The sequence below is a fragment of the Pituophis catenifer genome, unplaced genomic scaffold, assembly GCF_029215685.1.
Source record: "Pituophis catenifer annectens isolate HBS135680 unplaced genomic scaffold, rPitCat1.0.hap2 SCAF_14, whole genome shotgun sequence".
Classification (NCBI taxonomy): Eukaryota; Metazoa; Chordata; class Lepidosauria; order Squamata; family Colubridae; genus Pituophis; species Pituophis catenifer.
In genome coordinates, this window is record NW_027256894.1 from 13,456,170 (window position 1) to 13,471,580 (window position 15,411).

At 41.6% G+C, this 15,411-nt stretch overlaps 1 protein-coding gene across 2 annotated transcripts in view; it reads left to right on the forward strand.

Moving 5' to 3' along the window:
- The first annotated feature begins 551 nt into the window (after window positions 1-551).
- The window catches only part of FANCI (FA complementation group I), a 33,043-nt gene continuing 18,183 nt past the window's right edge, over window positions 552-15,411 (forward strand). For both annotated transcript variants that reach the window (XM_070953831.1, XM_070953832.1), the window contains exons 1-16: window positions 552-635; window positions 1,562-1,634; window positions 2,501-2,631; window positions 3,612-3,768; window positions 3,847-3,904; window positions 4,842-4,883; window positions 6,536-6,659; window positions 6,794-6,879; window positions 7,547-7,679; window positions 7,798-7,890; window positions 8,449-8,585; window positions 8,797-8,977; window positions 10,325-10,412; window positions 12,959-13,089; window positions 13,817-13,887; window positions 14,247-14,361. In XM_070953831.1, the coding sequence (XP_070809932.1) occupies window positions 552-635; window positions 1,562-1,634; window positions 2,501-2,631; window positions 3,612-3,768; window positions 3,847-3,904; window positions 4,842-4,883; window positions 6,536-6,659; window positions 6,794-6,879; window positions 7,547-7,679; window positions 7,798-7,890; window positions 8,449-8,585; window positions 8,797-8,977; window positions 10,325-10,412; window positions 12,959-13,089; window positions 13,817-13,887; window positions 14,247-14,361 (1,704 nt within the window). The remainder of the gene's footprint in view (window positions 636-1,561; window positions 1,635-2,500; window positions 2,632-3,611; window positions 3,769-3,846; window positions 3,905-4,841; window positions 4,884-6,535; window positions 6,660-6,793; window positions 6,880-7,546; window positions 7,680-7,797; window positions 7,891-8,448; window positions 8,586-8,796; window positions 8,978-10,324; window positions 10,413-12,958; window positions 13,090-13,816; window positions 13,888-14,246; window positions 14,362-15,411) is intronic.

The window sequence follows — 15,411 nt, forward strand, 5'->3', positions numbered from 1 at the left end:
CCTCTGCAGCGTCACCTATAATCACATGATCAAAATTCGGACACATGGCAACTGACTCGTATTTATGACCGTTGCAGCGTCCCCGGACCAGCAAAAGTCAAGGGGGAAGCCAGATTCACTGAACAACCAAGTAACTAACTTATCGACTGCGTTGATTCGCTTAACAACCGTGGCGAGAGAGGTCGTAAAATGGGGCAAAACTCATTTAAATGTTTCACTTAACAACAGAAATTTGGGGGTCGTAAGTCAAGGACTACCTGTATTGGGTGACGAGAGGTCACCTGGGCACCAACCAATAGGGGTGAGGCATTTGGGGGAAATAGGAGGGGGTCACGGGGGGGCAATTATGGGTTACCCCAGAAATAGAATAGAATAGAATAGAATAGAGTAGAATAACTATGGTCACTTTGAACGTACACTAATGACAGCATTTCCTTGATCCAGGAGGCAAAACAAATGGAGGAACCTGTTTTTGTGTTGTAGTAAATGTCCCTTATTCTTGAAGATTTGGTAAGTGACCCTAAAGCTTCCGTTGAGCTCACCCTGCCAAAATGGACCAGAAAATCCTGCTTCTGGCAGCAGAGGGAAACTCAGAGCGCCTCCAGTCATGCCTGCAGAGCCTGGATGAAAAAGAGGTCAGCCCCAATTGCTTATCAGCCTCCCCCTGCCCCCCTCAAAAAAGTATGCCCATTATTCACACATGGCTTTTGCCTTGAATTTGCTTTTTTTCTTTTTAGCATGTTTGTTCGATCCTCAGTAGCTTCTTCATGTTGGTTCCCATGTTGGGCAAGCTGTGGCATTGTAGGTAGTACTGAGCTACAGTTTCTAAGCTCTCTTTAAAGCAGTGTTTTTTAAAGTGTGGTCTGAGGACCCTTGGAGGTCTCACAAGAACCCCCACAAGATCAAAATTATTTGGCAGATGTTGAGGGTATTTGCAAAAATTTAAAACCATATTATTATTATTATTTTCATGAAAACAATATCAATATTTCTCCCACTAAAATTAAAAGTTGAATTATCTAGGACCAGAGTGTTTAGTATATTTTAATTGGTTTTTGTTTAATTAACATTTGTATTACATGTATTTTTTATCGTTCGCTGTTCACCGCCCTGAGTCCCTCAGGAATAGGGCGGTATATAAATTAAATAAATAAATAAATAATAAATAAATAAATAAATAAATAAATAAAAGTGATGTTTCATAGAATATCAAACCACGAACAAGAAACCATATTAAATCCATTAGACGTTAACATAAATATTTTGCATGTTTTAAAATGCTTCTACACAGGTTACTTACCAACTGGGCTAGGTTGCCATTTATGCAATAATCTATCAATGGACTCTGCTACTGTGTCACTTGATTGTTTATGTCTAAGTTCTCATTCCTTCTTTTTTCCAACATCTTCACACTCTTCCAAAGATTTCTCGTGTGAGAATTTGTAGACCACATTAAGAAGACAATAAATATGCATGTTTCTATTCAAATTAATAGGGGTAATGATGGATGTAAAATTTCAAAAGAATGACATGTTTTACAACTCTGGTCTCTTTGCTACAGTTGAATGACCTCATTACGAAACATGCTTTGAGGAAGAAGGGAATTGGTGCTGTTCTGAGAGGAATGTTCAAAGGTACTTACAAAGGACTAGTGGATTGATCTCTGGCCCAATGTCATAGCTACTTGTCTTTACGAAGCTAGTATTTTGAGCAAGTATATAAATAATAGTTTCTTGACTATACTGGGGACAACCTGCTTCTCTGTTTCATTTTCATATCTGGGTTTCCTACCTTTTAAAATATTATTAAAAGATAGGAAACCCAGATATTAGCCCGTTTTAGTATTAGAATAGGCTAGCATCAAGTAATGGCTTATAACCCAGACACGGTGGCTCAGTGGCTAAGACGCTGAGCTTGTCGATTGAAAGGTCAGCGGTTCGAATCCCTAGTGCCGCGTAACGGGGTGAGCTCCCGTTACTTGTCCCAGCTTCTGCCAACCTAGCAGTTCGAAAGCAGGTAAAAAATGCAAGAAGAAAAATAGGGACCACCTTTGGTGGGAAGGTAACAGTGTTCCGTGTGCCTCTGGCGTTGAGTCATGCCAGCCACATGACCACGGAGATGTCTTCGGACAGCGCTGGCTCTTCGGCTTTGAAACGGAGATGAGCAACGCCCCCTAGAGTCGGGAACGACTAGCTCATATGTGTGAGTGGAACCTTTACCTTTACCTTTTTAGCATCAAGTAATGGCTTATAACCCATATATTAGCCTGGTTTATAACCCAGATATAGTTCTGCTATTAGAAGAGACTGCATCAACTAATGGCTTATAAACAGTTGAATCTTTTTAATCAACAAAGTATTGGGGAAGCAAATTGTCCTATCTGTTGATAAAGGAATATGCAAGCTTTCAGACTGCAAAATCCCCCTTTCTGCTGTTTAAGCAGTTCAAAATTAACAATACTTTGTTGCTATTGTGTGATGTTTTTTCCCCATTTGTTTAGGTTCCCCTTGCTCTCAACAGAAGGGTGTTTCCAGAAGACTAAGTATTTACAAACACTGTATTGAGTTAGTGGAATCGGGCGACCTGCAAATGGAAATTGCATCTGAGATAATAAGACTGCTTATGTTAGAGGTAAAAAATAATAAAAAAATAATTTCTCAGGGGTTTCCCTGAGTGACAATGGGGATGATTGCTTTTTATATCTAAAAAGGTTTATGTTGTTTTGAGTTGGCCAATATGTTAGCAACATGCTAATCGTTTCCTTTGCAGTCCAGTGCTATGTATGTTAATATAGATGCCTGAAAATGAATACTTTCTTACTGTCCAGGATTGCTTTTTCCTTCTTCTGTTAGGACATCTCTCATAGTTGTTAATTTTTTGAAAAGCAACTTTCTCTAAGCTGGCAGTTTCCAGATGCAGTTTATGGACTAAATCCCAGAAACAATTTTTATGTTGGCTGGGGGAATTACTAAAATGGAAGCCCACATAATTGAATGGCGTTGAGGATGGGAAGGGCTGCAATTAGAATGATGTGGCATGTATAGCTTTGCATTTTTTGATCATGATCACATATGGTGTCTACGTTGAGCTAGTTACTATTGCTATTGCTATTGGTCTTCTCATCGTTTCTGTCGCCCATCTCCTCCCACTTGTGACTGCATGACTGTAACTTTGTTGCTTGTATCCTTGCGATTTATATTGAGATTGTTTCCTAGTATGATTTGATTGCTTATTTGTTCCCTATGACTATCATGAAGTGTTGTACCTTATGATTCTTGACGAATGTATCTTTTCTTTTATGCACACCGAGAGCGTATGCACCAAGACAAATTCCTTGTGTCTGATCACACTTGGCCAATAAAGAATTCTATCTATCTATCTTAGGCTGGGATACACTCTCAGCTTCTTAATAGCTGACATGATAGACAAAACGTATATAATAATTCCTCTTACTTTGGGAGATGGTATTTCGTGTTTTGAATAGAGAAGGTACTTCTATGACACTTTTATAGTTGTTATAATGTAATTCAGAGCTCATTTCTTTATTGGGTCTGAAACCTCTTAATACATAATCATATTTTTAAAAATAATATATTTTTTTAATACATCAGGCTCATAAGCTGCCAGGGCTTACTTTGGCTGACTTGGCTATGTTGTTCATCGAAGCAATTAAAGGAGGCAGCCTATTGAGCGGCAAGTCTTTGGAACTCTTTCCTACGATTCTCACTGTGCTGGCTACATCTAAAGAGACCCTTGAATATGGGACAGGTGAGCTCTTTCCTCTTCAGGTTTCCCTCCCTGATGTCTTTTTCTAACTAGCAACATCTAACGTATTTCCCCTTTCAGGTGAGCTGACTGGGGACGAATATAAGAAACAGCTGATTAATACCCTCTGTTCCAGCAGGTAAGTTTGCGCTTGCCAGACCTGGTGGTCAATTTGATGTAAAGTGTTTATTTGCATAATTTCCATAGGCAAATGCGAAACTATCCATAAGTACATGGAATATATCTCTCTCCCTCTCCCTCTCTCTCTCTCCCCCTCTCCCTCTCTCTCCCCCCTCTCTTTCTCCCTCTCCCTCCTGCTCACTCTTTCTTCACCAGTATTTTATGAAGTGTTGTCATATTTCTTCCCATAGATAGTGAGCAAAAGTAAATAGAATGTTTACTTTGGTAATAACTGGGAATGTTCATGATTACAATTGCCTTGTAATCCTTTGAGTAAGCCTCAGAATAGAGCTTTCAAATACCACTTTATAAATTAAGGCATTATTTAAGAAAAAACAGTTGCATTCTGTAAGGACACTGTGGCTCAGTGGCTAAGGCGCTGAGCTTGTCGATTGAAAGGTCGGCAGTTCAGTGATTCGAATCCCTAGTGCCGCGTAACGGGGTGAGTTCCCGTTACTTGTCCCAGCTTCTGCCAACCTAGCAGTTCGAAAGCATGTAAAAAATGCAAGTAGAAAAATAGGGACCATTTTTATGGGAAGATAACAGCGTTCTGTGTGCCTTTGGCATTTAGTCATGCCGGCCACATGACCACGGAGACGTTTTTGGATAGCGCTGGCTCTTCGGCTTTGAAACGGAGATGAGCACTGCCCCCTAGAATCAGGAACGACTAGCATATATGTGTGAGGGGAACCTTCACCTTTACCTTTTATAGTTGCATTGTGGATGGATTGTTGGTAACTTGAATTGGTAAAAGCTTTGTGGATTATTTAATTAGCAGCCATCCATCTCTCTGTAGGTTTAGTTTATCAAACAAATGCAGTTTCTCTGGAAGTATCATATTTGTTATCATATTTAGATTCAAAGTGGGAGTGGTTTTGTTTGGTTTCTTTGGACAGGTGGAGCCCTCAGTATGTTATCCATCTAACGTCCATGTTCAGGTAAGTTCCTAAACATTTCCTTTTTTTTTTGGTCTGTTTTTGACTTAGGGATCAATTACAGGGTGCACAAAAAGTCTTCAATATCAGTCTATGCTTGGTCTTCAAAAAGTGTCCTAGGCTTCCCTTCTGTTCCTTAAGTGAGAAAGGTTCCCAAGGAAAGCATTCATGTCTGTATCATTTTGGAAAGATCCAGGTGCTAAGGGATGCTTTTATATCCTTTCCTGAATTAGCTGATGAAACTGAAAAGAGTTTAGAAAGATTATATAGAACAAAATAGAATAACAGAGTTGGAAGGGACCTTGGAGGTCTTCTAGTCCAACCCCCTGCTTAGGCAGGAAACCCTACAGACAAATGGTTATCCAACATCTTCTTAAAAACTTCCAGTGTTGGAGCATTCACAGCTTCTGGAGGCAAGTTGTTCCACTGATTAATTGTTCTAACTGTCAGGAAATTTCTCCTTAGTTCTAGGTTGCTTCTCTCCTTGATTAGTTTCCACCCATTGCTTCTTGTCCTGCCCTCAGGGGCTTTGGAGAATAGCTTGACTCCCTCTTCTCTGGGGCAGCCCCTGAGATATTGGAAGACTGCTATCATGTCTCCCCTAGTCCTTCTTTTCATCAGACTAGACATACCCAGTTCCTGCAACCGTTCTTCATATGTTTTAGTCTCCAGTCCCCTAATCATCTTGGTTGCTCTTCTCTGCATGTTTAAAGTGTTCAAAGTTCAGAATTAATTTATGGTCCAAATCCAGTCATATTCCGAGAGAAGCTTGTCTAGACTAGTCTTTGTCTGCTTCATTTAAATGAAAAGGTGGTTGTGGGAAAAGAATATTATACAAGTCTGACCTGGATTAGTTTAGAATGCCAAGCTAGGATCAAAACATCTGCATTCAAATTCTTATCTAGCTACAAGTTTATTAGTTGATATTATCTTTCATTGGCTGAATCCATGTACTGTTTGTTAGCTTTGTTTTAACTTTAGTTTGTGACTAAAGTACAATGGTCCATCATTTAAGTCATGGTTTGCAATCCAGAATACCTCAATTTATAGGATATAGTGAGCCAAAAATCAAACAAAATTATGATGTGTAATGTGTGCCACACAGAATTGTTATAGAGTTGGGTAGTCTCGCAAAATTGATAAAATAAATTAATCTAGTCTTCATTTCAGCTGACTGCATAACTCAGCTTTATTGTGAAGATTAACCAAGAACGAGAGAACCAGTTCTGTTCCTTAGAGCTTTGAAGAAAGCCAATATATAATAATAATATATACATACCATACTTTTTGGAGTATAAGATGCACTTTTCCCCCTCCTAAAAGAGGGTGGAAATGTTGGTGCGTCTTATACACCAAATACAGAGATTTTTGGCCTCCCAAAGCCCTGCCCCGTGTGTCCTGTTTTTGCAAAACATGGGCCCATTTTTCATAAAAACAGGCTTTGGGAGGCCTGCAGAGTGCTCCTGTGGGCTGGGGAGGGCAAAAACTTTTTTTCTTGCTTACCTTTTCGAAATCTTGGTGCGTCTTATACACCGGTGCGTCTTATAGTCTGAAAAATACGGTAAATAAATGTATGTGTTACTTTGCTTCTTCTGATGTAAATGTGGTGCTGTTTTCTGAAAAGGCACCAATCTGTCTTTTATTTCACTATGCAGGGATGTTCCATTGAGTAAAGAAGAACTGCAATTTGTGGTAGAAAAGATCTTAAGAATGTTCTCCAAGTTAGATCTCCAGGAAATCCCACCTTTAGTATATCAGCTGTTGCTGCTTTCTTCCAAGGTAAGGCTTTCGGGGAAATTGCCTTCCCAAATTTTCTGATGCCATAGTCTCACGGCTCAGAGGAATTATCCCTTTTACCCAAAGGCTTGGCAATATGGGTCATCATGTAACACAGTTATCTCGTAACTTCTCAGGGCAGCAAGAAAAACGTTTTGGAAGGGATTGTCAACTTTTTCAACCAGATGGATAAAAAGCAAAAAAAGGAGCAGAGAGATTCAGAGTAAGTCGTTTTCCTCATGTTCTCGATTTGAAGCTGTGATATCCATGGTGTTCTGACCTAGGCTTCCCAAGAGCACGAAGCCGACTCCCCGTCCCGATAAAACCTCTTTTATTTAGGTTAAAGGGAAATTCCACTCCAGCAAAGTCCCGGCCAACAGTCTTTCATGAGATTTCACAACTACAGACCTTTATCAGGCATGGAGAGCGGCCAGGCCGATATCTGCCAAATGCCACTCTGTAGCAGACAATACTTGGCAAGAAGTCAGGAATAGATCTTCACTCCTCCTTATTCCCTATGGGAGGGACCATTCACAGTCCACCTGTGGCTTTACTCCTGTGTCGACCCTTGTTCCTTAGCTGTTCCCTTCTCCTGGCAGCTCTGCGCATGCGCAAACGGGAAACAGGCTCCAGCTCTTCTTCTGCCCCACTGATGTCTGACTCCGAAGGCAGCTGACAACTGTCAGACGGCCCCGGCCCCATCTCTGCCTCCAACGCAGAGCACTCGTCAGAGCCTTCCCCAGACTCCAAGACTGGCCCATGTTCCTCCCCAACCTCCTCACTGTCCGAATCTGCTGCCAAATCCGCTGGCAGACCACAACTCATTGCCCTTTGTTGAAGCAGATATATTGCTTTCGCTTCTTGTTACAACCGGAAATTCAATCTTCCAGATCCCTGGAACTTGAAGAAGCTACAGTGCCCTTAGAGCAACTCCGCCACGTGGAAGGCACCATCATTCTGCACGTCGTACTAGCGATAAATCTGGACCATGATCTAGGAAAGGAGCTAATAAAATACTTAAAGGTATATTAAACACAGAGTTCAGGAGACTTGAGTTGATCTTGGGCAAGCAATACGGCATCATTTCTTTGTAAATAGGAAGTCCTCTTAAATTGCTTTTCATTGTTTTGATGCCTCCTAGACGGAGCAGCAAGGAGATCCCGGAAAAGCCCTCTGCCCCTTCAGTGTGACCATTCTGCTTTCAATGGCCAGAATACACCGATTTAAAGAGCAGGTATGTCCGTCTTTCTAGATCAGTGTTTCTCAACCTTGGTAGCTTGAAGATGGGTGGACTTCAACTCCCAGAATCCCCCAGCCAGCAGCGCTGGCTGGGGGATTCTGGGAGTTGAAGCCCACTCATCTTCAAGCTTCCAAGGTTGAGAAACACTGTTCTAGATATTGAGTGTCTCTCACTTAGTCAACTACAGAAAACTTGGTCATGCTGTCGTGTTTAGTTATGAGCCTTGGTGGCGCAGTGGTTAGAATGCGGTACTGCAAGCTACTTCTGCTGACTGCCAGTTCACTGCAGTTTGGCAGATTGAATCTCACAAGGCTCAAAGTTGACTCAGCCTTCCATCCTTCCGAGGTGGGTAAAACGAGGACCCAGATTGTTGGGGGCAATAGTCTGATTCTGTAAACCACTTAGAGAGGGCTGTAAAAAGACTGTGAAGCGGTATATAAGTCCAAGTGCTATTGCTATTGCTGTGCTTATTCTGTACTGAATTTGCTGAATTGTTTCCTTCAAGACACCGATCGAGGGAAGTTCTAATTGCTCATTCTCGTGGTATTTTAGATATTCGACTTTCTGAAAACATCGATTATGAAAACTTTCAAGGACAAACAGTTTCTTCAGGGCTCCAGGTTTCTACAGGATTTAGCTCCTCTACAGTATGATATATCTGACATGTTTTTGGAAGTTGTAGCGAACAGGTGAGTCAGTACAACAGCAGGTCAGTTGAGAGCAATTCATGCAAGGAACTTTTACCTTTTTCTCCTCCTGTTAATTCCCCATGTAAACCATGAAGCTTTGTAACCAACAAATTTAATATAAGAATTTTTTTTTTTTAAAAAAAAAATACAGATGTAGAATCCCTTTATTGTGCTGCTTTCTCTCTCTCTCTCCTTCCGATATCCCATCCAGCGTATTTGGTTGGGATCATGTGACTCAGGGTCTAGTAGAACTTGGATTTATCCTGATGGACTCTTATGGGCCAAAAAGACTTTTTGGAGGCAAAGCCACAGAAAATTACCATATTCTGCCCAAAACACCAGCCCAGCAAGTGGGTAAATTGGGAGCTGATATCCTCTTGGAAACTTTCAAGGTAATCTAAAGATGGAATTGTGTGGCGCTGTAGATATAACATGAAGATGTCTTTTTCTTCTTCTGTTGATATAGGATTTCTTCAAATTCTTATGATATTTAGATATATTTCTAGAGCAGGGGTCAGCAACCTGTGGCTCTGGAGCCGCATGTGGCTCTTTCACCCCTCTGATGCAGCTCCCTGTCACTCAAAATATGTGTCACAACCGCCAATGTGCGACACCCACCGGCACGCGATTTATTGAGCTTTTCAACCCCCGGTAGGCCAACCATGGCTAAATCCAAGACAAGAAAAGTTTCAGAAGAAAACAGAAGACGTTTAATTCAACTACATATGCTAGTTTTGTGGCCGCTCAAGAAATAGTCAGGCACGGGAAGGGTTTTGTGGCTCCCGGTGTTTTCTTTTCTGTGGGAAAAGGGTCCAAATGGCTCTTTGAGTGTTTAAGGTTGCAGACCCCTGTTCTAGACTGTCTTTAAAGGCAAAACCCAAGCTGTTGATAATTTTTTTCCTTCTCAAATTAAAATAATTTTTTTTTTTTCTTAAACCCGCCTCTTACTATCTGTGGGAAACAAGAAACAACAACAGGAAATGTTGTTGAATTGCATGAAATTTAGTTCAAGACAAATCTGAGGCTAAGGACACAGCTTGATTTTGCTTTTAGGTGTAAAGCCAACTTTCATTCATAAATATTATTTAAATAATTAAAACAGGAGGAGGGTAACCTACCCGGGAAAGTAAAGGTAAACAGTAAAGGTTCCCCTTGCACATATGTGCTAGTCGTTCCCGGCTCTAGGGGACGGTGCTCATCACTGTTTCAAAGCCGAAGAGCCAGCACTGTCCGAAGATGTCTCCGTGGTCATGTGGCCAGCATGACTCAATGCCAAAGGCGCATGGAACGCTGTTATCTTCCCACCAAAGGTGGTCCCTATTTTTCTACCTGCATTTTTTACCTGCTTTCGAACGGCTAGGTTGGCAGAAGCTGGGACAAGCAACGGGAGCTCACCCCGTTACGTGGTGTTAGGGATTCGAATCGCTGAACTGCTGATCTTTCGATCAACAAGCTCAGCCTCTTAGCCACCGCATCCCTCTATTCGGGAAAGTAGAACTAATATATCGCAAGGAAATCCAGAACTGCAGCACCACCAGAGAGAAGCCCTCTTTTTCACAAATGCATCAGAGTGCTTATTAGATGCATTTTCTGTTCTGGTCAGTGGATTGGGGAGTAAACATCTTTGGGGCTGCCTGATAAAGTGATCAACCAATGTAGCACAGCTTCAAAAGCCTATAGTATTTTCTCTTGAAACTAGATGGAGAAACCATGCATTTTGAAAATACCTTATCTTCCAGGTCCATGAAGCAATCAGAAGTGAAATTCTAGAGCAGATCCTGAACAGAGTGATCACAAATGCAGGCGTTCCCATCACCCACTTCATAGGTAACTTTGCCATATGGAATTCGAGCTCACGAAATAGACTGCAAGCTTCCAGGATACACGACCCTCATCCTCATCCCCATAATCTCTTGCGGGGTGGAGTCTGGGCAATTGAATGGAGCTGAGTGTTTACTGGCCGGATGCCTTTCCTGTCGCCAAAGCGGAGTTTTTTTCAGCAGGTATATTCTCAGGGTGCCCAGAGAGAGAGAAATATCTGCCTCTACCTAGGATCGAACTCACAGCCTCCTGATTGTGAGGCGAGAGCTCCACCTCTAGGCCACCGCACCACTCAAGCTTCCAGTACTCTTATCTCAAGAAAAATCCATCAGCCAGGAATTTCCCCAGGCTCTTGACTTAAAAAAGCAAATGATAGTTGGGAAAGAGTATTTCTACACTGCATGTAACCATAGTGGCTTACTCAGCAAGCCACGATGATGTAAAGAATATCTCTGCATCATACATGAACTCAAGTAGTTACTGATTTCAAGATTATTCTTAACTGGTTTTCATCAAGGCCAAATGGGATATGATCTGTATTTTTCGGACTATAAGACGCACCTGACTATAAGACACATCTAAATTTAGAAGAGGAAAACAACCAAAAAATGTTTTTGGTCTCTGCGCACCCCAATTTTGGCCCTTTTTTCAGGCCTTTTCTTGGCCCTTTTCCAGCATTTTTTAGCCCATTTTGAGGGCTTTTTTCGGCCAGTTTTCGAGGCTTTTTTTGGCCCATTTTTGAGGCTGAAAAAAGCTTCCAAAACGAGCTGAAAAAAGCCTCAAAAACAGGCCGGAAAAAGGCCCGAAAACGGACTGTGCAGAGGCCAAAAAATGGCCAGTGGGTAAGCAGGGCTTCAGCAATATTCGGTCTATAAGACGCACAGACATTTTCACCTCCTTTTCGGAGACAAAAAAGTGCATCTTATAGTCCGAAAAATACGGTACCCATGTTTTCTGATCTTAATAGGACATATTAAAAGGGCCTGTTAACCCTTTAACATAGCAAAACAAGTTGACTGTCTTTGAACCGTTTGGGGATTGAGGAAAAGTAGTGAATAAATCCTTTCCATTAATCTATGAACTTGAATTGAATTGAATACTTTATTTGTCCAAGTGTGATTAGACATGCAAGGAATTTGTCTCCAGTACAGAAGCACTCGGTATGCATGCAAAGCAACAGAGAGAATAATATCCATAATAGGAAGAAGTAAAGGAGATAATAAAAAGGATAGATAATACTACAGCCACACTACGTGGATTAATATGGGCGAGATCATCCGTGGCTTTGGGGTGAGATACCACCAGTACGCTGATGACACCCAGCTGTACATCTCCACCCCAGGCCACCCCAACGATGCCCTTGAAGTGATGTCCCAGTGCCTGGAGGCTGTGCGGATCTGGATGGGGAGGAACAGGCTCAGGCTCAACCCTTCCAAGACTGAGTGGCTGTGGCTCCCGGCATCCCGATATAGTCAGTTGACTCCATCACTGACTATTGGGGGCGAGTCTTTGGCCCCCACTGAAAGGGCTCGCAATCTGGGAGTCCTCCTGGATAGGCAGCTGTCTTTGGAGGAACATCTGACGGCTGTTACCAGGGGGACCTTTTATCAGGTTCGCCTGATTCGCCAGTTGCGGCCCTTTCTTGATCGGGATTCCTTGTGCACAGTCACTCACGCCCTCGTCACCTCTCGCCTTGACTACTGCAACGCTCTCTACATGGGGCTCCCCTTGAAGAGCACCCGGAGGCTCCAGCTGGTCCAGAATGCAGCAGCGCGGGTAGTGATGGGAGCAACATGGCGCTCCCATGTAACACCACTCCTGCGCGAGCTGCACTGGCTCCCGGTGGTCTTCCGGGTGCGCTTCAAGGTGTTGGTTATCACCTTTAAAGCGCTCCATGGCATAGGGCCTAGCTATCTCCGAGACCGCCTGCTGCTACCGACGACCTCCCATCGACCTGTGCGCTCCCACAGAGAGGGCCTCCTCAGGGTGCCATCAGCCAAACAATGTAGGCTGGTGACCCCCAGGGGGAGGGCCTTCTCTGTGGGGGCTCCCACCCTCTGGAATCAGTTGCCCCCGGAGATAAGAAGAATCCAGGACCTCAATGCCTTCCGTCGTTCCCTGAAAACCTATCTTTTTCAGCAAGTCGGGTTGGCTTAAGAAGAAATTTTTAAAATTTTTAAACTCTTTTAATTAGTCTGTGATTCTTAACTTTCGGGCCAAAATTTATATATATTTTTAAATGTTTTAATATTTGTATTCTATGTTTTTTATCTTGGCTGTACACCGCCCTGAGTCCTCAGGGAGAAGGGCGGTATATAAATTGGAAATTAAATTAAATTAAATTAAAATATACATGGATATTAGACAGAACTGCAAATAAACATGTATCTGGCTTCCTTTTTGAAAATAGAATAGAAATGAATAATAGAGTTGGAAGGGACCTTGAAGGTCTTCTAGTCCAACCCCCTGCTTAAAAAGATGTGCTTATCCAGAGCATCCTGTCCCTTTCCCTACCAAATGCCACAGCTTTGAATGTTCTCCTCTCTTTGCAGACTTATTGTCCAGCATAATTCTATCTGCTCCTCTGGTCCTCCAGAATTCTTCCTCTAATGTTACAGAAGCTTTTGAGCATTTGTCATTCCTTCCTCTTGACACAGTTCAAGGGTTTCTCAAGGCTGTGCAGGTAATGTAATATTATCAATATGTGGTTGCTCAAAAACCAAGATACTTTTAAAAATCTATATATATAAAAGCCAAATACCACTCCTCATCACGGAATCTCCAGAACCGTAAAGCCTACAAACATGAAACTTGGCATGTATGTTCCTCTTGGCTTCTAGGTGCTCGCTAAGAAAGGATTTTTCGAAATGACCATCAGATCATTCGTATTTCATATACAGTATTCTATTCACACGCTCTGATGCTAAGGAGTTCGACGTTCTACTCCCCCTCACCACCTGAAAGGAACTCTGTTCCAACTGCCAGTTGCGTTATATTAACACGCTCTGATGCTAAGGAGTTACACATTCTACATAAATTTTCAAGCTTTAAGTGTCAATGTATCAAGCCCCATCACACAGTTTCGTAGCGAAGCACGAGTATCCAGCTACTAGTACTATAGATAATTAGAAACACAAAAGCATACTTGGACCAAAAATGAATCTTTAATCACTCGGGGTTTTTTTTCTTTCTCCCACCCATAGAGAAAAGGCCCAAAGCGGCTTATGAAGCTGTTTTTTTTTTATTTTGGTATTGTGATAGTTTTAAGACAGTTTATCAAGTCAAGACACACGTCAAAACCGGCCCTTTCTATCCTGTTCTTGTTGAGTTTCCAAGCTGCCATTTTATTCCTTCTCAGAAATCCCTCGTTTACCAAGCCTGTGACACTCTTAACTTTGGTTTTCTCTCAGCCTTTGCTCAAAATAAGCATGTCCTTGAGGGACTCGCTGATCCTTGTTCTTCGCAAATCTATGTTCTCTGGGTAAGTTGTCTTCGTTTTCAAAAAAAAAAAAATATTCCATGTTTGTTGATTTCCCCCTGCAGGCATATGTGCAACACTTTTTTTTTTAAAAAAAGGTAAAATTCAGTAGAACTGTTTGACCTCTTTGATCTCTAAAATGTTTGCCTGAAGAGTTAAATAAAATTTTCCCAAAAGAATGATTGATGATTTTCAGGTAGAGAGCCTTAAATCTCTGTGAGAAGGAAAGTTAACAAATGTTCTTTTTTAAAAAAAAAAAATTATCGGGTTTTGGTGGTGAACAAGTAGCCCACCATTCTAATAAATTTTCAACCTGAGGTGGAGAAACACTACCTTAAATTCATCTTCTCTCTTGATTGCAGACAACTAGATGCCCGCAAGTCAGCAGTTGCTGGATTTTTGCTCCTCTTGAAAAATTTTAAGGTTTTGGGGAGCTTGACCTCTTCCCAATGCAGCCAAGCAATTGGAGCCAGTCAGGTAAAAAAAAAATGGCATTGGTTCCAGCATGTTTCACTAGCTCTCCTGCATATTCTAGTGTTTAGTTTGATCTGCAGCACCAATGCATATACTGGATGGGATGTTTTTGAGAAATGATAGAAAGAACTTATGTGATTTCCCTTTTGTGACCTGAGAAGCAAAGTCAATGGCGAAGCCAGATTCACTTAACAGCAGTTTGACTAATTTAACAAATGCAGTGGTTCCCTTGAGAACTGTGGCAAGAAAGGATGTAAAATGAGGCAAAATCCACTTCATAGCAACAGAAATGTTGGGCTCAATTGCGGTTGTAAATCGAGGACTACCTCTACAGAGATTTTGTTAAGGTAATGATGATTTAATAGCTGACCAGCTGCTGTAAGGCTGTAAACCAAGATAATGCAATGAGAATGAGTCAGCAGGGTTATCACTTTAAGAGGCTGTCTATATAAGAGAGGCCCTGTGAGGGCAGTCTCTTCTTCATGTATGCTTTGTGTTATAGTTGAAGATAGATTGATTGCCTGGCTTTGCTTAGCACGTGTATGTATGTATGTATGTATGTATGTATGTATGTATGTATGTATATATATATATATATATATATATGCAAATTCTTTCTAGCCAGGTTTTACCTACGTAAGCTAAGATGTTCTTCAACCCTAGTTCTGTGAAATCTCATTCACAAGTTTCTGGGCTTTTTGTATCTTGCTGAAAAGCAACAACTCTGTGCTGCAGAGAGTCTCCCAAATTGCAGCACAGAGTTGTTGCTTTTCAGCAAGATACAAAAAGCCCAGAAACTTGTGAATGAGATTTCACAGAACTAGGGCTGAAGAACATCTTAGCTTACGTAGGTAAAACCTCGCTAGAAAGAATTTGCACATAAAAGCCTACGAAAAAGGAAAAAAGAAATATCTATCTATCTATCTATCTATCTATCTATCTATCTATCTATCTATCTTTCTATCTATCTATCTATCTATCTATGCACACACACCGTATTTTTCGGAGTATAAGACGCACTTTTTCCCCCCCTAAAAGGAGGTGAAAATTTAG